General features: G+C 54.5%; 1 protein-coding gene across 1 annotated transcript; it reads left to right on the forward strand.

The window, feature by feature from the left end:
* The first annotated feature begins 4,495 nt into the window (after nucleotides 1-4,495).
* CDX1 (caudal type homeobox 1) lies at nucleotides 4,496-20,039 on the forward strand. The gene is made up of 3 exons (XM_059416525.1): nucleotides 4,496-5,000; nucleotides 19,165-19,310; nucleotides 19,833-20,039. The coding sequence occupies exons 1-3, from the start codon at nucleotides 4,556-4,558 to the stop codon at nucleotides 20,037-20,039; spliced, it is 798 nt and encodes a 265-aa protein (XP_059272508.1). The 5' UTR covers nucleotides 4,496-4,555.
* Nucleotides 20,040-21,109: the final 1,070 nt, after the last annotated feature.

Raw genomic sequence — 21,109 nt, forward strand, 5'->3', positions numbered from 1 at the left:
AGCCAGAGGGAAGGAGGGTCCAATTAACAGCCTCTCCTGGAGATAAGAGGCAGTCAGAGGAAGAGGGAGGCTGTGACATGGACGGAAGCTTCTCCATACACACAGTCCCAGTACCATGCTGGGCCACTGTCCGACACATCCCAGTGGGGATACGGGGACACTGAGACCCAGGTGGGAAAGTGCTCAAGGTCACATAGCAAGTCTGAGGCTAAGGTGAAGCAGACTAGCCATCCCAAATGCCCAGCCCGGGACTTCTGAACAAAGTTGCAGTGTCCTCGGGAGGGGGGAGCTGGGGTGTCATATCAGGGCTGTCTTGGGTCTCTGGTTGCTGGGGGGCGTCCATCTAAAGGTGAGGCTAAGGGGAGAAGAGCTGAGGCTCTTTTGCATGAGCCAGAGAAGGAAGAGGAAGCAGATATTTGTATAAGCAAAATCCCAGGTTTAGGAGAGAGACACTCACACGGGTGCACTATCTTCCCAGGCTGGCTTGGCTGGAGAAGAAAGAAAAACTTCCAGACAGGCCACTCTCCTGCTCTGTGGCCTCAGGTGGGTGACTTCACTTTTCTGAGCTCCAGCTGCTTCATTGGCAAGATGGGGATAACAGGACCTTAGCTCACCCTACGGGAAAGAATACGCGCAAATGTCTTGGCCCTGCTCCCAGCACTTAGTGAACGTGTGCTCTCTCTCTCTCTCTCTCCCTTGGTAGTAGTGCTATTGTTATCATTGTCACTCGGGCACCAGGCGGAGGGCCAAACCCTGCATTCTCGGAGAGGTGGGATGAAGGGGCACTGAGCTGGCAGTCAGAAGACCGAGGTTTTCCACGAAAGCACTGTCCTGCTGTGGGACTTGGCAAAAATCCCTTCTCCCTTAGGCTTCCAGGCCTCAGTTACCCCATCTGTAGAATGAGTAAGTTGGCTCTCCAAGTGTCTTCCGTGAATGGGATGCTGTGAAGTCTCCTATCCCTGCTCTCCTACTCTAGGTGGACCAGGGGTGGGTTTGGAGGCTTAGCAGGGCTGGGTTGAGGACCCCTTGGGCACTCTGGTTAGGCACCAAGAAAGGCTGTTGGCATCAGGAGATCCAGCTTCTGTACCCAGCACTGTCCCTCTGTGCCCTTGCCTAGATCCCTGAACCTCTCTGTGCTTCCTCAACCAGCAATGAGGTGAATTTGCCTCACCCTCCCCAACAACAGGGCACAAGAAAGAGCAGGCCTAGGGCAGGGGGGAAATAGAGGTCTACCCCAGCACCTGTCTGTGGAGAGGGAGGCCTGTCCCAGCCCCTATCCAGGGGAGGACAACACTGAGGGGATTAGGGAGAAGCTGGCATGGCTCCCCCAGGCCCTCCCCCATCTCCCAGCCACCATCCAATCCTGGGCACCATCTTCTATCATTCCTGGACCTGTCCACAGCTTCGCCGCTGCTCTAGAGCTCCCCGCCTGTCCTCTGGCTCATTCTCCACCGTCTTTCAGCTCCCATCTCCACCACTCAAAGCTCTCAAGAAAGCCTTCTCACACCTCTCAACAGGCCTTTCCCTAGGCCTTGCTCTGCCCTCATCAGACTGATCTCCTGCCTCCCATCACTGCGCTCCAGGTCCGGTTCTACAGACCAGGTGTCTCCTTGGGCCTCAGCACCTCTGTTGACACTGTCGCTCTGCCTGAAATGCCCTTCCCTATTCCAAGGGACCCTGACTCCTATGTCACTTCCTCTTGCAAGACTTCCATGTCTCCTGCCTTTGGGTCAAACATCCCCATTCTTGGGACCCTTACCAAGATGTCATTTTACCTTTGTTTGTGATTATTTGATTCATGCATGCTTCTCCCTGCCCTGCCCCCCCCCCCAACTGTGAAAACCCCAAGGGCCAGGCCTCACCCACTATCAAACACAATGTCAACACAAAGGAGGAGTGTTAATATGCCTCAAATGAATGAACACGCAAACAAAAGAATTCCTATACCTACTCCCAACCTTTGTGCTTTTAAAAGGCACCTAAAAAGCACCAATCCCTCACCCCCCAGATAGGCACGATTTCTGTAGCATCCTAGACCAGAGCCCTCCAGCAATCACTTGCATACTTCCTGTGACAATCAGCTCACTCTCTATTTCTTGACAGCCTATTTCGTGCTGGATGGCCTTTTAGGGAACACTTTATTATGGAGGGGTTGAAATCTATGTCTGTGCCTACAGCTTTCTCTGGGAGGTCCCAGGTGTGCCCTGCAGCCCTCCCCAAGCTCAGTCCTTCAGTCCAGATTTTTCTCTTCCTGGTCTGAGCAGGAAGAGAACTCAACTCAGAGAGAGAGAGAGTTGAGAGAACTCAACTCAGAGAGAGAACCCAGTCCTCCTGGGCCTCTTCTCCCTTCTCTGTGTACTTCCCATTTTTTACTGACCCTTCAAAAAGGTCAGTCCTCTGCGGAGCCCTCACTCCAGATGATTTCTGAGGAAATCTCACCAACATGTCCCCTTTTCAACCTGGGAAAGGGAGACTTTCCTGCAGAGGCAGCCCCGTGCACCTCCATGTGAGTGACAACCCAGGCAGCAGCCCCTCCCCCACCCCAGCCAGCCTTCATTTTCCTGCATAAACTTGGGCATGGTCCATTTCCTTTCTGGGCCTCAGTGCTTCCATCTGTACATGAGCCCGAAGGGGAGCCCTGTCTTTACTGCCCCCATTCTGTTAGAGTACCATACCATCAGAACCCAGAAGTGCAAGAAACTGGCCAGGGCCAGCTTCCTGGGGTGGGGGTGGGGAGGTGTCACCTGTACAGTCACACAGGGTCCCGTGTTTAGAAGGGCCCCTTACATAGTTGAATTCTCTCCTGTCACCATCTTGAATTTCTTAATACTTTTTGAACAAGGGACCTCACACTGTTATTTTGCACTGGACCCTGTAAATTGTATCCAGATCCTGACACATCTGTCTAGTCTTGAACTGATGCCGACCTGCCCTATCCCATGCAGTGATCTGGGGAAGGGACAGGTCAAATAGATAAGACCCTGATTCTGTCCACCTTTGGGGGGCCTCATGTCCCTGCACATTTAGGGTGTCCTCAGGAAATGTTGGAGGATCAAACAAAATGGGGGGCTCTGTGCAGCTTATGGACACTGAACCCCCCCCCCCACTGGGGAAAAGAAACCCAGCACCCCAAGACTTCTTGACCCAGAGTCTTGTCCTTCACGAATCCTTCCCCAGATCTCTCAACCTTGCTACACACTCCCAGCTCCTCACCTGTTTTAGGCACATCCCCTTGGATAGCTAGGAAATGTTTACCAGTCTTTAACAGGGTAAGGGGATTCAAGACTCACTTAAAATACCAGTGGGCCCCAGCTATGATAAATGAATCAGGGCGTTTAGATCCTGATTCACCCAATGCAACTGTTACAAAGACATGTTTGAATCATCTGGAGTATTTGGCCTATGAACGGAGTGTTAGATAATACTCAAGAATTCGTGTAAATTTTGTTAGATGTGTTAATGGCATATTATGTAAGGAAGCGTCCGTGTGTTTTAGAGATGCATGCTGAAGTATGTAGGGGTAAAATGAGATGATGTTGGGGATTTGTTTTAAAATACTGTAGCAAAAAAGGGAGGGGAGTGATGAAATAACTTAGGAAATCTTGCTAACGGTTGGAGCTGGGTGATGGCTATCTTAGTGGTTCACTACACACTCCGCTTCTGTGTCTGTTTCAAACTTCTCATTAAAATAAAGGGCAGGTTTGGGGAGCTAAAAGGGTTCACCGAGAGAATTGTGAAAAATTCCCTAGAAGTTCCCGCAAAGACGCACATACACTTCCTCTTAAAGAGCTTTCTCAGGAGAGTCAACTCAGGAAAACGAATGCAGTCGAATGCAGCCTCGTGTATGTGCATATGTGCATTTCCCCGGGAAAAACATCCACAGCTTTCTTTGGCGGCTCCAAGGGGTCGTGACCCCTACCCCCCCCCCCCCCCCCCCCCCCCCCCCCCCCCCCCCGCCACCAAGATTAAGGACCTGCTACCTTCCAGAGGGAACCCTGTTTGAAGTCAGGTTGACCGGTCACCTCGAGCTGATCACTGCGGAGTGCAACACGGGGCCCACGCAGTTGTGCGACGCTGGCCTGGGGTCCCCCCGCGCCGCCCCTCGGATCCCTTTTCTCCACCTGTAAAATGGGGCCACGGGCGGTGCACGCGGCCGGCCCGGCGAGGACGAAGCGTTGGTGGCGCTTGGCGGTCGGGCCCCCAGGAGACTCCCGCACCTAGCGAAGCCTCGGACTCCCGCCCGGGACGCGCCCTCCGCGCCCCCACCCCCTCCAGGCCCCGGCCAGTCCGCCTCCCGCTTGGGGCGGCAATTTGTCTCCTTTTGAACCCCCCGCCCCCGACGGGTTTCCCCCTTTGATTCGCGGCCCTGAGGCTCCCCCCGCTTTGAAATGCAAACCCGCCGGGGCTGGGGCCGCGGGCGCCCGGAGCTATAAAAGGCCTGGGTGGGGCGGGCGCGGCGGCCGGGCCCGCGAGTTCAGGTGAGCAGTCTGCTCGTCGGGGCGGCCGGCAGCGGCGGCTCCAGGGCCCAGCATGCGCGCGGGCCCCCGCGGCCACCATGTACGTGGGCTATGTGCTGGACAAGGATTCTCCGGTCTACCCCGGCCCCGCCAGGCCTGCGAGCCTCGGCCTGGGCGCGCAAGCCTACGGCCCCCCGCCTGCGCCCCAGGGACCCCCGCAGTACCCCGACTTCACCGGCTACTCTCACGTGGAGCCTGCCCCGGCACCCTCTGCGGCCTGGAGCGCGCCCTTCTCCGCGCCCAAGGACGACTGGGCCGCCGCCTACGGCCCAGGCCCCGCGGCCCCCGCCGCCAGCCCAGCCCCGCTGGCATTCGGGCCCCCTCCGGACTTTAGCCCGGTGCCCGCGCCCCCTGGGCCGGGCCCAAGCCTCCTAGCGCAGCCCCTCGGCGGCCCGGGCGCACCGTCGTCGCCCGGAGCGCAAAGGCGGACGCCCTACGAGTGGATGCGGCGCAGCGTGGCGGCTGGAGGCGGCGGTGGCAGCGGTAAGGACCCCTCCCTCGCCCGGCGCCTCCGGACCGTTCCCTTGAGCACCGGCAGGTGCTAGGGCGAGGCCCAGTCGCCCCCTATCTAACCCCTGCCCCGGCTCCGAAAGGGTTCCCACTGGGGCCTCCCTGACCATTCTGGTCCTGGGGTGCTTGTCCCTCAGCCTGCCCCTTCCGAATCCCAGCCTGCTGAGCCTCGGTAAGCGCGGCCCGTGTCTCTGTGTAGATTAAGGGAGCAGAGACCACGAGACGTGAAGAAACGCGCCTGTGGTCGCCTGGCCAGGCGGGAACTAGAGCGCAGCTCCCAGACTGAGCCCAGGGCCCTTGAGCATCCCTGGCCCCCGCTCGTCATCCGCAGCTTCCACCCCTGTCCCAGCCCCAAGAGGAAGCTGCCAACCGTCCCCAGAAGGGGCGACCTGCTGACACAGGCCGGCCACTTTCCTGTCCAGGTCTCAGCACCCCCATCGGTGCTGGGGAGAGACTGTGGCTCCTAGCCTTTGGACTGCAAAAGAGCCCTCTTTGGTTACACTGGTGTGGGGGGTCCCTACCTTACCATCCCAGGGCCCTTCCTGAACTCTTGACCCTGGGGGAGGGGCAAGCAGGAGCAGTTGGGAAGGTGGCTACTGTTTGGCTCCTGAGACTGTGAGCCTCCTGCCCCCAGGCAGGCCTCTCTGATCCACCCTCTTCAAAGGCAGAGGAGGGGGCAGGACAAAGGGCTGGCTTTAATGAGGGGCGGCCTGACCTCCTTTATAGGTCCCCCCTTTGTCATGTAACAGACTGCGCCTTAGCTCGGTAGTGACTCCTGTTGGCCGGAAAGTGAACACGATACCCCATTGTCCCGACTGTGTCCGGCCTGTCCTGACAAAGGCCACCTGGCTTTAGGGGCGGGAAGTCAGCCTGCCCACCCTTTGATGTCCGTCCCCTCCCCCTCTTCCCCCAGCTGGGAGGGAGCCTGGGACTTCCCCCACCTCCTCTCTCTCTTCCATCCCGTGTCCCCATACACACTCCTCACTCCTGGGGCAGATGCTGGGGAGGTCTGGCCATAATCAGAGCACCTTCTTGGGAGTCCCGGGGACACAGAGGCTCCTGTCGGCCTCCGGAGGTCTCTCCTTTGCGTGACCTTGGCTAAATAAGGACAGCTAATGTTATGGCACTTACTAACGGGCCAGGCACTGCTGTGATTTCTCACAGCACTATTGTAGGTACCATTATCATAGCCATTTTTAATGTGAAAAATCTGTGGCCTAGAGAGGTTAAACCCTTGAGGATGTAACCTAGAGAGGTTAAATCCTTGCACGAAGCCATATGACCGGTAAATGAGGGTGGGGCTGGGACTCGAACCCCAGCAGACTGATAGCCAAGCTTGTGTTCTCACCCTCTCAACAATAGCTTCTCTTTAATTGATCATCTTTCCTCGGTCTCAGTTTTACCCTCTGTGACATGATAGGGAAGGGTCTTATACTTTTGCTGAAGTTATAGAAGGAGCTTTTGAAAAATCTGGTGGAGAAAATACAAGTCTTCTGTCTAGAAAGGAAGTGTTACCTAATTCTGCAGACAATGTGAGGGGTTCTAGAAGCTTCTGAAAAACTTTCCATTAACTCTGGTTGAGAACCCTGCATGAGATTAAATGAGAGAAGGTGTCTGGGGCCACTGACCCCCCCCACCCCCCTGGTTCTGTGTCCGTCCCCTGGAGAGGGAAGCCTGCTTTTCCTGCACCTCTATTCCAGTGTTGTGCCTGCTGATCAGGCAACTTTGGAGATGGGGATGAGTCCCAGATGCAGGAGGAGTTCCTCAGGAGCGAGGACCTGGAGAGAGTGCGCCAGTGGACCTCAGAGGACTGGTGGGAGCCGTGGGGGAGTTTTTAGGCTATGTGACTATGTGACGTCAGCCAAAAAACTTTTTCTTTCTGGATACAGGAGCCACTTGCAAACACCGCCCAGCCTCTAGTCTCAAAAGTCATTTGGAAACTGTTGTCCCCAGGCAGATGGGGGCCTAGCAGTTTGTCTGCCCAAACGCCAAAAAAACCTTTCCCCCTTTATTCCCAGAAAGTAGAAAGAGAGAGCCCAGGGAAGTCTGCAGGCTCCCAAGGAAAGGGGCTGCCCCAGAAACCAGGTTAGACCCATTCTGCCAAGAACTCAGGACCATCAGCTTTCTAGAAGCTAGAAGCTGCTGCCTGTCTGCCCAGGGCCATCTGATGTATGCGCAGTTTACAGGAGGTTGTGCCCCCCCCCCAACTTTGGCCTCAGTTTCTCCTTCTGGGCAATGAAGATCCCAGGGTCTCTAGGATGGTGCTTGTGTAATGCTGTTCTAGGATGGCAAAGAGAAGGTCAGTACACGCCAGTGCCCACCCTGTGCCCCTGCTCCCCACAGCAAGTGTTGCCGGCCACCTGGTCTTGCGGTACCAGGTCTTCTTACCTGCTGCTTTTCCCTCTTCCTGGAAGCTCCTGTGCCCTAACTCTTTGCAGGCCTACCTTGTTCTCACCCTTCAGGTCTTAGCTTAATGGCTGTCTCCTCAGAGAGGTCCTCCATGATTTCTCAAGGAAAGCTCCCCCATACATATCGATAACCTTCGCTGTGTTTCCTTCAGAGCACCAGCCCTGATTTCAACTTACTTCCTTATCTGTGTGTCTGTGCGCTGTCTACTTCCCCACCCACCCACCCATTTGACCCATCACTACCTTCCAGGAACCACTGTAGTGCATGACATTTAGTAGGGACTCAGTACATTTTGTTGAATGAATGAACAGGACAAGTGTGAGGAACAGCAATGACAACCAAGAGAAAAAGGAAGAGATGAGATCTTGGCTTTGACATGTTTCTGTGGTCCCAGCCCTAGGGATGGGACCCCTGACCGTTGAGCTGAGCAAGTTCATGCCAGGGATGGAAGACTGGTTGCTCCCCTCTCCCTCCTCGGATGATCCTCCCGTCCCAGCTGAGGACTCGGTGTAGCTGAGGCCAGGGCTGGAACTATGACCTGTGGTTTCCACCTCCGCCTCCAAGATTCTATTTATTTATTTATTTATTTATTTGACACGGGGGAAGAGAGAGAGAGACAGAGAGAGAAAGCGCACATGCAGGGGGAGCGGCACGCAAAAGGAGAGGGAGAAGCAGGCTCCCCGTGGAGCAGGGAGCCTGATGCGGGATTTGATCCCAGCTGAGCTAAAGTCGGATGCTTAACTGACTGAGCCACCCAGGTGCCCCTATGACACAGGTTTATCCTAAGGAGGGACAATGAGAACCAGAAAGATGAGAGAGAGGCTCTTAGGCTTCAGCCCGTCATCAAAATATTACCCAGTTCTGAGGGATTACTGTCACCTGGCTGAGGCCAGGATAGGAAAAGACTACAAGGGGTTCTCCTCCGTGATCCTCCCTGTTTGCATCTACAAATAGCATCATTTTCATTAAGAGGGTCAGACATCAGGGTGCCTGGGTGACTCAGTGGGCTAAGCCTCAGCCTTCAGCTCAGGTCATGATCTCTGGGTCCTGGGATCAAGCCCTGCATTGGGCTCTCTGCTCAGCAGGGAGTCTGCTTCCCACCCCCCAACCCCCACCCCCCGCCAGTCTCTGCCTGCTCGTGATCTCTCGCTGTCAAATAAATTAAAAAAAAAAAATCTTAAAAAAAAAAAAAAAAGAGGGTCAGACATCATCCTGTCAAAAGCCCAGCATCCCTTCCTTATGAATAAAGAGTACTTCCCAGGTCCGTGACCTCTGGGGTAGGCCGAGGTCCCACACAACGAGGAAGATGCTTGTTGAGATGATGAGACTATAGCAGTAGGGTTCAGGTCTTGGTCCAGTCCCTTCAGCTTTCAGATGGAGACACTGAGGCCCAGAGAGGGGAGGAGCCCTGCCCTCTCCCCCCACATTCTAGACCCTCTCCCTTGGCCCATTGCCACAGCCACCAGCCTGGCCTCTCTCCTTCAGCCTCTCTCTGATGCCCCAGCTATCTTCACAGTCATCACCAGATTTGCCTTTTCAAGGCACATCTCCTGCTCAAGAGCATTCCATGGCTCCCCATGCTATGGAATTCCCATTTTGTTATATGCCCTTACACTGCTGTCAGATCCAGCCCCATTTCTGTGGTACTTGAGAACTGGCTCCAACCCACTATTGAAGCCACTGTCCCACTAGTTTGTCTAGATATGGAAGTGCTTACTGGGGATGGCTAAGGGCTGAGCTTCGGAGCCTCAGGCCTGGGAGTGCATTTCTGTTAGAAGCTGCATAGCCTTGGGCTAGTTAACCTAGATCATTTCCCCGAGCCTCAGTTTCTTTAGGATAACAATAGGATTGTTTGAAGCCATGGTGCCCATCAAGCCCAGCCACTATGCTTGGGGCACGGTAGGTAGGTAGGTAGGTAGATAGGAAGAGCGTCTGTGCCTAAGACCTTCTCTGCCAGTCCTTAGCAGGTGCGTGGAAACACACCTCACACTCTGCCTCTCCAGTCTGGTTCCCTCCATTGAAACTACCCTTCCTGCCCTCCTACATCTTCACCAGCTCAAATGCTGTGCCTTCACCAAGGCCACCTCCTCTAAAAAGCCCTCCTGGGTTTCCTCCCCTCCAAGCACTGTGTTAGGTTCTTGTTGTAACAACGCTCACCACTATCTTGTTTATCGCTTCCATCTACCTCAAGGACTTGTGGTCAGCCCCATCTTTCTCACCAGGCCTCGCGCCAAGTAGGAGCCCATGATAAAGCTGGGAACTGTGGTGCTGGCTGAGTCCTTACCGCATGCCAGGCAGTGTGCCAAGAACCTCACACGGGTCTTCTCACTCAAGCTTCATAACAACTAACAACGCTCAGAGGTGTGAGGATCTATTATTGGCCTCATCTTACAGATAAAGTTAATAAGGCTCAGAGAGGGTAGGGTGCCTGCTGCAGCTCACACAGCCAGGATGCCGAAGCGTGGGGTCCAGACCCAGACTCTACCGCCTAAGGAGCCTCTGTCAAATAAAGCAACACACACAGCAGCCCCAGACCCCTCCCCATGCGCATCCCAGCCCAGGGTGGGGGAGGGGGGTAGTGGGGGGAGAAGGCTGGTTAGGGAAGAGCCAGGAGAAGATGATGGGGGAGGGTGGGCCCAGCAGGGGCCAGGCTGTTTAAAACTGGTTCTCTAAGCAGAAGCTGCGTTTGACACCTCATCTCTCAGATGTAGCTGGGAAGGGGAATGACCCAGTTAGAAGGTGGCAGAAGGCTTTTTTTGGTTGGGTGTTTTATCCACCACCACCACCCCTCCCACCCCGGCTTTGGCAGCTATTGCGGCTGAGGGCTTAGGGAATCACTGTGAAGGTCCAAAATGGCTTTGTTAACGGTAGGGTCTGGCTTGTCAGTAGCAAGTTATCTTAATGCGCTGGCCCTCTAGTTTCTGTCCTGGAACTCCTGGGATTTGGAAACACCGTGTGCATTTAGAGTCAATATGGGTTAACCTGTCAAACACTCCCTACGCCATGCTCAGCCCCCAAGCTTGTAGGGGTGCATAGGTCCCCCTGCATCAACACAGATGAGCGAGCAGACGTTAGTGAAAGCCAAGATTGATGCTCCAAGCTCAGCACCTACCGGTGACTTCCCATTGCTCTTGAAATCAAATTCAAACCCCTCATCCCAGGGCAGAGAGCTCTGCTGGTCTCTCCAGGCTGATCACGTGCCTCTCTCATTCATTCATTCATTCAGGCAGGCTGGGGATTCAGGCCAGAATGAGGCAGACAGGCCTTCTTGGGGAGCTGGCACTGCTGCTCCTTCCTCTGCTACTCTCTGCCATAGGGCCTTTGCACACGCCGTTCCTGGAACATACCCTTCACTGGTGACACAGAAACCTCTTCAACCTTCAGGTTCCAGCTTAGATGTTGCCTCCTGGAGGAGATAAGCTAATTAGAGTAGGTCCCCCCAGCCCCTGCCCCTGCCACTTAATCTAGCTCTCAGCTCTAGGCTTACTTTCCTTCATGCTAATCCGTTTGTGATGATTTTCTTAGTTTGTTTTTAATCTGTGCCCCACCACAAAAGGGGGGAATGAACTATTTAACAAGTCCTGAGCACCCAGCATAGCAATAAGGATATAACCTGGATCTACTGAGTACTCAGCCCGTGCCCAGCATTTTCTCAAGTGTAGATATTTCTGACCCCAGGATCTCATGCACACCTCTGCATTAGATTCATGGCTTTGCGAAAGCTTCCAGGAAGATGTCCTTTGGAGATTGAGCTGACCAGCTGATGGATTGGCTGTGGGAGCCGGACGTGCCACCTCGGCTTTTGGCCTGAGTATCAGGAAGGTGGTGGCCATTTAATTGAGAGGAGGCCCCACTGGGAAGCAGGAAGTCTGTGTCATGTTCTGCAAGGACTCATCCAGTACTCCCTGTGTGTCAGGCACCATCTTGAGACTGGGTGAGCAGCAGACCGGGAGCAGGGCACTGAGGGGAGTAGATTTGCAAAGATCACCTAGGGAGCTAGGAGAGGGCTGGAGTCCAGAGCCCCTCCCTGGACCTCACCCAGAATGGGAGACCTCGGGACCCGGGCCGAGGATGACCGTGTAAGGCAAGGCTGGAACACACCCTGGGAAACAGCTCAGGGGGGCCTCAGGCTGTTCAGGCCAGGGAGAAACTTGAAGGGACACAGTTGCTGTTTGCTAGTCTTGGAAGGGCTATTCTGGGCCAAGGGTGCCCCTTGGGTTTTGTTTTTTTTTGTTTTGTTTTTGTTGTTGTTTTTTTTTTTTAATGGAAAAATACAAGCAGGTGGTCTCTGGGAGACCAGGCTGCTTTGTGGAGAGGACAGGCACAGTCTGGTTAGGACGTGATGCCGCTGTGGGCATCTGGCTCAGCGGGGGAGCTTGGGTTAGCGGGGCTGTCCAGTAGAACTTTTCTGTGATGGAGGAAATGCTCTGAATCTGTTTGGTCCAGGGTTCCAACCACCAGCAGCACGAGTCTCTCTGGCCCTTGGAAGATGGCTCACATGACTCAAGAGCTGAATTCTTAATTCTGTTTGGTTAATTTCAATTTAAGTAGCCACACGTGGCTTGAAGCTGTCATTTGGGACAATGCAGGACTGGCCTTCTCAAGAGTTCTTAGAATAGTCATCTGTTCCCGATGGGCTCCTTATTCTCCACCGAGGGGCCTCTCAGGCCTCTTCTGTCTCTATGGTCATCTTCATCATTGACTAGCTTTTATTAATAATTACCTTGTTCAATAGGTTCCCACACCTCAACTCTACGTCCCTCTGAGGGACCATGTCCTCAGTTGACAGGTGAATATCCTGGGATCCAAAGAGGGGCGGGGCCTTGCTGGGTCCACACCAGTGGCCTGTGGCCAGGCTGGGGTAGAACAGACAGGTCTACCTGCCCCTGCGGTTTCTGTCCTCTTTGCTGCCTCCCACAGCCAAGCCAGACCATGGGCCTCCATGGAGAAGACGAGGCAGGGGACAGACGACAATGGCCAGGTGGCCCGGAAGGAGAGGGCGCAGTGCCGACTGAGCGCTGTGCCTGGAAAGGAGAGCAGTGGTGGGAAGGAGAAGCTTGCCTAAGGCTGCAGAACTCCTCACCCCCATGCCAGCCTCACCCCTGCTCCAGGGCTTGAATGAGGAACCATGAAGAAACCACCTGGAACTGGCAACTCAGCTGGAACAAGGATCCAGTCAGGGCCCAGTAGACAGCTTCATGATCCAGGAAGGGACAGCCATTCAGCATCTAACTGGCTGGGTCCGGGCGGCCCCGCGCAGAAGAAGTCCACCTCCTGCCAGTGGGACGGGGAATCTAGTCCAAACTGAACATGGCCTGTCCATCTGGTGGCTGGGCCAGGTCTCTCCACTCCCAGGCCAATGTGTTCCTTGCCCCGCAGCTCCCTATCAGGCGGCATTCCTCACTCTCCCAAGGGACTCCTCTAACATCCGCTTCTGCAAATAGCTCAGCTCTCCTTGACATCCCCTTAGCTCTTTGCCCTCTACAAACTGCTTTCACGTCCAAAGCCTAAAGAAGTTCAGTCTCTCGTCAAGTCCATTAGCTAAGGATTGGTCATATCCGGGCCCAAGGCCTGAGAGGAGGGCTCTGAGCTACACAGAACTTCAGAATCTCCAGGCCCTCGGGGCTGCCCCTCTTCTGAGGTCCCGAACTGGAACCAAGACCTACTGACATCAGCTAGTGGTTCAGAAACCCCAAGGGCTGTTAAAGAAGGCGGGAGAGCAGAATGCAGTGGGTCTGGGAGGGAGTCTTTCGGACAAGCCGGCATGCGTGCCTGTGTGCACACTGCATGTGTGTTTGTGTGTTGGGGGGGGGGGGTCAGGATGCACAGTCAGGCTGGGGCTGGACCACACAGAGAGGGGACATGGAGGGTTGAGGCGGGAAGGGTGTTCCAGTCCCCAGGGCCAGAGCTGGTGGTGTCCTCCCCCAGGGCTGCGGGGACCCAGCAGGAAGAGAGCAGAGGAAGTGCTGACCCAGAAGCCATGTGACTTTCTTGGAGCCACCCCACCCCGCCCTGGGGGCAAAGGCTGAACCCTGTCCTCCCCTGGCCCAGGCTGGATGGGGAGGCCCCACCACCAGCCACTGTGCCTCCTGCCCCCTCTCCTCCAGTTTGGCAGGCCCGGTATCTAGGCTCTCAGACAGGGAAATCAGTCTTAGAATTCTTTCAGCAAAAATAACAAACCCAACCAGAGAATCAACAAACATTAGGAGCTTCGTGTTTCCAAGTTGGAAGGGACCTTATAAATAAACAGTCTCATCCAACACATCACCCATCGCCCAGATCCATTTCCCAGCCTTTCTGCCCCATGGCTGGCCCACCGCTGTTGGGGATGAGTAAGACCTTCCCATCCATGTGTGCCATTTTTCTGGAGTGATCCCCGCGCCCCTGGAGGTTGGAGGTAATGACGGGAAACCTCACACTGTGTGAGAGGTTCTAGAGCTGTTTCTGAGGCTGGACAGACCCGAGTTGAAATCCCACCCTCCAGATGTGTGGACCACTCAGAGCCTCAGTCGGAAAAAGGGGTACCAGCTACCCAGCTTCAGAAGTTGTTGAGAGATGTATACAAATACCTGCCACAAGGAGAGGCTGGCCACTATCAGAATAATAGTGACCCCCACTTTATAGATACAGAGAATGAAGCCCAGGAAGATGGGGTGACCAGTCCTCGGTCACCTAGCCAGTGAGAAGCTGTCCCGTCCAATCCTAGAGGTCCGTTTGTCCCAACAACCACATGTCAGGGTCCCAGGACAGCCAATCAAGTAGCAAATCCATGAGTCTCATTTTAGCCTCACTGAATCTGAATTTCTGGCCTAGAATCTGTGCTTTTGAAAAGCTTTCCAGGACCTCCACTGTGCATGCTTTAGAAGAAGGGAAATGTGCTCTCTTCCCAGCAGCCTGATACATGTGGATGGGCCATTACTCGAATCCCAAAGCCAGAGCAAAGAGGGAGTCTCTCCTTCGGGTGAGTTATCCAAGCATCTTCCCTGCTGCACTCACCACTGAAGAGCCAGAGGGGGCTCCCCACCCACCATCCTGCCCCCTTGCACTGGCATCTGGCCCAGAGGGTTATTCATTAGGTGGCTGGGAGGGGCTGGCCCCCATCAGACACCTGTTGCAGGAGCCCGGACTGGACTTCCCTCTCCACACCAGCGTCCCAGGGGCCTGTAAATCATTCATCCTGGGGCCCTCTTCCTACCCGCTGCTCTCACGCACCTCCCTGTCCCCTCCCTCCTAGGCTCCTGGGGAGGCACAGGTGCTCACAGAAGGGGGAAGGGAGGGTGGCTTGGAGCAGCTGAGAGTTCTGGCTCAGAGGCTAGAGCCCAGGGCTCCTGACTGTCATTAAAATACAAACTCAGGGGCACCTGGGTGGCTCAGTGGGTGAAGTGCCCGACTCTTGATTTCGGCCCAGGTCATGATCTCAGGGTCATGAGATCGAGCCCCACTCCAGGTTCAGTGCCGGGCATGGAGCCTACTCTCTCTCTTAAAAAAAAAAAATCATAAAAAATACAAATTCACCTCGCACACAGTAAAAAAAAAAAAAGAAAGAGAGAGAGGGGGAAGGAAAGGAAAGGAAAGGAAATAAATAAATAAATAAATAAATGAAAGAAAGAAAAAGAAATAAATGAAAGAAGAAAGAAAGGGTCATCCCAAAGACTCTCACTTACCTGTGGCCCCACAGCTTCTGGTTCCTTCTCCAGAGGCTTGTTATTGATTTATATTTTCTTTCAGAAATAACTCTACCTACACATGTATGAGTGTGTGTGTGTATGTGTGTGTCGATCTGTTACACAAAAAGCGTAACATACAATTCACAGCATTCTGTCTTGCTTTTTTTTTTTAACTCAATATATCTTAGAAATTGCTGCATATCAGTATGTGGGAAGCTTTATAATTTCTTTTTAATGACTGCATAATGTTGCTCTCCATGAATGTGCCATCTTTTATTTAACTTTTTTTTTTTTTTAGGATTTTATTTATTTATTTTTTGAAATGAAAGAGAGCCTGAGCTGGGGGGAGGGGCAGAGGGAGAGGGACAAGCAGACTCCCCACTGAGCATGGAGCCTGATGTGGCACCCTGAGATCTTGACCTGAACTGAAGGCAGCCGCTTAACCCGCTGAGCCCCACAGGCACCCCTAACAAGTACCCTACTTGTAGACATGTACATTGCTTTTAGTCCTGTGCCTTTTGAAACAGCGATGGCCTGTGAGATCACTTCCTGGAAGTGGGATTAATGGGTCAGAGGGTGCGAGCGTATTAAACGAGGCTAGATGTTACCAAGTTGGGCTCCAAGGAGGATGTTGCCTTATTACCCCCTGGATAGCATATGGGATTTCTTGGTTCCTGGACCACAGCAAGATGCCACATGTTTTGTTCTTTGGCAGAGCCATTTTCTTAGCAATGAAATGGTGTGATTTGAGAGCTCCACTAGGAAAAAGTTACCAGTGGTTCCTAAGCCCACCAGCCCATCTCCTGGGCCCAGCAAGAAGGCAACGGGACCTGTGGGCTGGGACCTCCCTGGCAGCCCCGCTAGAACAGAGAGAAATAATTATGCAGCTAGAGTCCTATCCCCTGTCTAGGTCCCCGCTCCTCAAATCTGGGAGGAGTCAGGCTACAGTTGGTTTCACTTGAGCTCAGGGTTGATAGCAATACCAGGCAGGATGGCCCTCAAGAAGGATGGGTCCCTTTCTGAGCCCCCATTTCCCCATCTATGAAAATGGGTGTGATGGAGCCCCACTTGCTCATCAGAAAAGATGGGAGTGAGTACTGGGTGCCTGAGGAAAAGGGTCTTTCATAAGCACTACTTGTAATCTCTCAGGCTGTTTGGGGGGAAGGGAGATTCGTCCCCCCACTTCAGACTGTGACTGTTCTGGGCATTTCCAAGGGCCCACCCAGCCTGCAGACCATATAGCCCCGGCCCAGAGCTCTCTGGGGCCTGCCTTCCCCATGATCTGGGCCCTCCCTTCCCACAAGTACAAATAGACAGGTGGTCTGCTGTTTGAGCTTCTGTTGCTTAGGCTCAGGAGACTTCTTGGGGGGTGCTTTATGGACTCTAAGCCTGATGGGGTGAAGAGTTGTGCCAAGAGTAGGGAGTGGAACTCTAGACCAGGTGACGTGGCTTTGGGCAGGTCCACACTTGTCCAGGGCTTTGTGACCCTAACTGTGCAGGGGAGCTTGGACTTGAAGGATTTACAAAGCCTCTCTTACTTGGACCTCCAGCATCTGTATTAGTTGCCTGAACCTCCGTCCCTTCATCTGTAAAATGGGAGGAGACTAAACTGAGCTCTTTTGGCTTTAGCCCAGTGAAGATTCAGAGCTCTGCTGGGCTCTGGGGGTGGCGCATTAGGCAGAACTGTTTTTGAGTCGGCGTTGAATTTTCTAGGCCAAGGAAGGACCCATCTGGAGCCAAGGCCTCAGCAGCCACTCCCTTGTCCCTTTCCTGGGCCAGGCCTGGCCAAGGGCCGATGTTGTCTCGTGCTACATCGGGTGGTGGGCTGAGGTCAGTGGATGTGGAAGTGTCCAGTGAAGTTCTGCTGCTCTGGCAGGAAATCCAAGGAAAAAAGCCCAGAAACATCTGTTGTCTCCCATTTTCTGCAAAACCATTTGGCTCTTGGGGAGCCCAGCGGCTGTCCTGCCAAGCTGCGTGGGCTTGATAGTGGGGAAGGAGCTGGAAGAGGGGGTCGGTGGTTAGCACGGGGGTGCCACGGGACAGGCAGAGCCAGAGCCGTGACCCTGGGAGGCGAAGGCCAGGCTGCGTGGGGGCAATTGATTGAGGTAGAACAGGGTCCTCGGTTATTCCAAGACCTGCCATGCCCTGGTGGACATGTGCAGGTCTGAAAGTGCTTGCGTGTGCCTCCTATTTATAGCCGAGTACTCAGCTTCTTACGAAGGAAACTGGTGTTTAGTCAGGCCCCCGCACCAGCCCGGGCCAAGCATGACTCTTAATATGCTCTCCAGACAGACCTCTGATCCCAGCCCCAAAGAGTCCTGACTTTAACCCTGGACAGTCCTCAAATCCCACTCCTGCCCTCAGTCTGAGCCCTGTAGAGAAGCCAAGCCACAGCCTTCTCTCTCCTGGGTTGTTGCAAGCCTTTCTGTGCTTCCACCTTCTTGCCAGTCTGTCCTCCATGCAGCAGCCAGAGCCAGATTAAAACCTACATCAGACCTGCTTTCTCTTGGGCTCAGAAGCCTGCAATGGCTCCCATCCTAGACAGAGTAAAACCTGGAGTCCTTTCCATGGCCAGCAAGGCCCTGGACAACCTGCCCCCCTGTCCTTGCTCACTGTACTCTGGCTATACCAGCCTGTGCACTGTTCCTCACACATCAGGTGTCAGGCATGGTCCCACCACAGGGCCTTTGCACTCGCTGTTCCCTGCACCTTCAGCCCTCTTCACCAGATACCTGCATGACCCTTTCCCTGACCTTCTTCAGATCTTTGCCTAAATTTCCCTTCTTAGTAAGCCCTTCGTGAACTACTCTTCTTAAAATCGCATAATCTCTCCTCCCCCAAATTCCCAGTCCTCTCTTCCCGCCTCCTTCTTCTCAGGAATACTTATCAATTAACATATCAAATACTTAGCATTAACATATCAAAGTATTTGGATCTCTGATTATTTTGACTAGGCTCCACAAGGACCTAATTTCACTGAGAGTAGGGACTTTTTTAAGTTTGGCTGGCTGGTGTACCTTCAGTGATTGGCCCACACCAGGAGCTCAGTAAATATTTGTCGCCTGAGCCTGAGTCATGCCTCTGTGTCCGCAAAAGAGGCAGTGGAGTGGATGGCTCTGGGCAGACCCGGGGCTTGGTGTCCAGGGCCCGGGCCTTTGCAGGTAGCTGACAGGCCCTCGTTTTTTCTGTTGGACCAGCAGCCTCCAGGCATTTGACAGGAAGTGAGGAGCACCCAGCCCAGGACTGAGTGGCAAGCTTCCACCTCTGCTCGTGGTGGCTCTTCCCCACTCTCCCCCCTGCCCTGGAGAGAGGAGCCACTGACTTGTCCTTGGTCTCTATCTGCCCTGGGCTGCCCGGTGTCCCTCTGTGTCTCTGGTGTGAGGACCCATGGTCTCAGGATCCTGCATCAGAACCACCCGGGGAGCTTGTTAAAAACGCAGATTCTAGGGGGGCCTGGGTGGCTCAGTTGGCAGAACATGCGACTCTATCTCAGGGTTGTGAGTTCTATCTCCACGTGGGGTGTAGAGATTGCTTTAAAAATAAATAAATAAAATCTAAAAAAATAAAAGAAAATGCCGCCTCAGACTCCCCAGGCTTTCTGGCTCACAGGGTAAGGGGTGCCCAGAAAGCTGTGTTTTTCCCAAGCCCCCCACGTGTCTGCTGCCCTGCTGCACCTGGAAACTGCGGGGGTGAAGTGGGGTGGGGAGAGCTGGTGGAGCTGGCGGATACGAGGAGGGCTCTGGGTCAGGGGAGCTGGATTGAAACCCTGACTCCACCAGCAGTTTGCTGTGGGTCCCTGAGCAGACTGCTTCTCCTCTCTGAGCCTCGTGCTTCCCCGAACAGGCATGAGAGCAGTGCTTGCCTCTCAGGTTGGGGGTCTCCGAGCCTGACCCCAGGGGGGAATGATTGTTACCCCCAGGACCGAGTGGGCGTCCCTCCCCACCTCAGGGTCCTGCTTTCAGGGATCTGGATTGTGTCCTCCCTGCGGCCCTGCTTGAAATTTGCAGAAACCCCCCCCCCCCCCCCCCCCCCCCCCCCCCCCTGGCCCCCCTGCTTCTCAGGGAAGACTCGGACCAAGGACAAGTACCGCGTGGTCTACACGGACCACCAGCGCCTGGAACTGGAGAAGGAGTTCCACTATAGCCGTTACATCACCATCCGGCGGAAGTCAGAGCTCGCTGCCAACCTGGGGCTCACTGAGCGGCAGGTGTGTGGGCCCCACCCCCCCCCCCCGCCAGCCCCTTCACCACGGGAGCAGTACTGGGAGTCTGGCCTCCAGGGTGTCAGGCAGATTATAGACTCCGGGAGGAGAAAAGAGAGGTTGAGTTTCCTGACCATGGTCACACAGCACAGCAGAAACTGAGTTGCTGCCAAATCCTCCCACTTGAAACAAAACCCAATATCCCCAACCCCAGTAGGGGGATGGATGATCTAATTAGCTATAAACTACAGCTGCTAAAATGATGGCTGTTTAAATCCCAAGGAGGGGAGCAGTTACAGGGAACAAAGGGAAGTCTTCCTGGAGGAGGCGTCTTACAAAATGGGGACAGAGAAATTGTCTTTAGGGTCCGGGAGCAGCGGGGGAGGATGTGAGTTGTCTGGGTGGTGAGGTGGGAGGGAGGCCATAAACCCCACAAGGGGAAATAAGAGCCTAGCTGTCCCTCCTCTCTTCCTCGTGCCCTGCCATTTGGTCTCCCCCGCCACCCATCTCTGCTCTCCCACACTGCAGGTGAAGATCTGGTTCCAGAACCGGCGGGCCAAGGAGCGCAAAGTGAATAAGAAGCAGCAGCAGCAGCAGCCCCCACCTCCCCAGCCCCCAGCCCATGAAGTACCCCCTGCCACAGCTGCGCCGCCCCTGGGGGGCCTGTGCCCCGGCTCTGCCAGCCTCCTGGGAGCCGCCTCCCCAATGCCTGTTAAGGAGGAGTATCTGCCCTAGCCCTGTGCCCGGCCTTGTGGGTGGGGGGGGGGGGGAGGTGGGGGTGGGAGCCCTGTGGCTTAGGGCCTAGGAGGCCTTGTCTGGGTCCCAGCCCTGCTGCTGATCTCCTGGGTAACCTTGGACAAGTTGCCACCCAGCCCCTGCATCCCCTTGGCCCATCTATGCCTAGAGGCTGTGGGGTAAGGACCTTTCCAGCTCCTGTGTTCTGGGCCTCAGGGGGGAGGTCTCCATCCCTAGAGGGCTAAGTGAGGTGCCATGATAAATCCCCAGGCCTTACCTCCTCCTCCATGGGTTCAAGGGTGGGAGGTCGCTGGAGGGACTGGGCTGACTCAGGGGGAAGGAGTTAGAGCCCAGCGAAGATGGAATGTTGCAGCCCATGACCCCAGGGGAAGGGGTGAGGTCAGCTTCCACCTGCCCCTTCCTGCAGCTTTACCTCTAGCTGTCTCCATCACATGTCCCCATCATAAGTTACCCTGACCCCTCTCTAGGCTGGATGCAAAGCACAAAGCCCATAAGCCTGGGCCAGAGCAAGAGGCTCTGATGACTGTCCCCTCTGGGTTGCAAAGTCATATGCCCCCACTAGCATTCTCTGTGGGGTCTCTAGACTGGGACAGGCGAGGGGCCGGGGGGAGGGGTCCACCTGCCTAGTTCCTATACCCCTCAGCTGTCCCTTAGGCCCCAGGCCCCAGGCCCCAGGGAGTCCCCGGGGGACTTTTTCTGGACCAAACAGAGCTCACAACTGGGCAAGTTTTGTACATAGAGTGGAACCTCTTGGATGCAGCTTCAAGAATAAATTTTTTCTCTTTTCAAAAAAAAGGTATAAAAATTATTATACCCAGCCTTAAAAAAAAATGCTAAAGAAGTATAAACCATCCTCACCCTCCCCTAATAATTGCATAATCCCCTCCAGTCTCTGTATTTCTCTAGCAAGGTCACCTTTAAAATGTGTTTGAAAGATCCAAACAGGACATTGTTAGAGTAAGTCTATGAGACTACGTAAGATTGTAAGTCCATTTTGTAAGCAGATTCATCAGACGCAATATATCAATTTTTGAATTTTTCAAGCACTT

Source organism: Mustela nigripes, chromosome 12, assembly GCF_022355385.1.
Source record: "Mustela nigripes isolate SB6536 chromosome 12, MUSNIG.SB6536, whole genome shotgun sequence".
NCBI lineage: Eukaryota > Metazoa > Chordata > Mammalia > Carnivora > Mustelidae > Mustela > Mustela nigripes.

Excerpts from the sequence above, each read along its gene's own strand:
- CDX1 (XM_059416525.1), top strand. The coding sequence starts at position 4,556 with ATGTACGTGGGCTATGTGCTGGACAAGGATTCTCCGGTCTACCCCGGC. Across the intron at positions 5,001-19,164 it reads TGGAGGCGGCGGTGGCAGCG|GGAAGACTCGGACCAAGGAC; the intron begins GTAAGGACCCCT and ends CCTGCTTCTCAG. Across the intron at positions 19,311-19,832 it reads TGGGGCTCACTGAGCGGCAG|GTGAAGATCTGGTTCCAGAA; the intron begins GTGTGTGGGCCC and ends CCCACACTGCAG.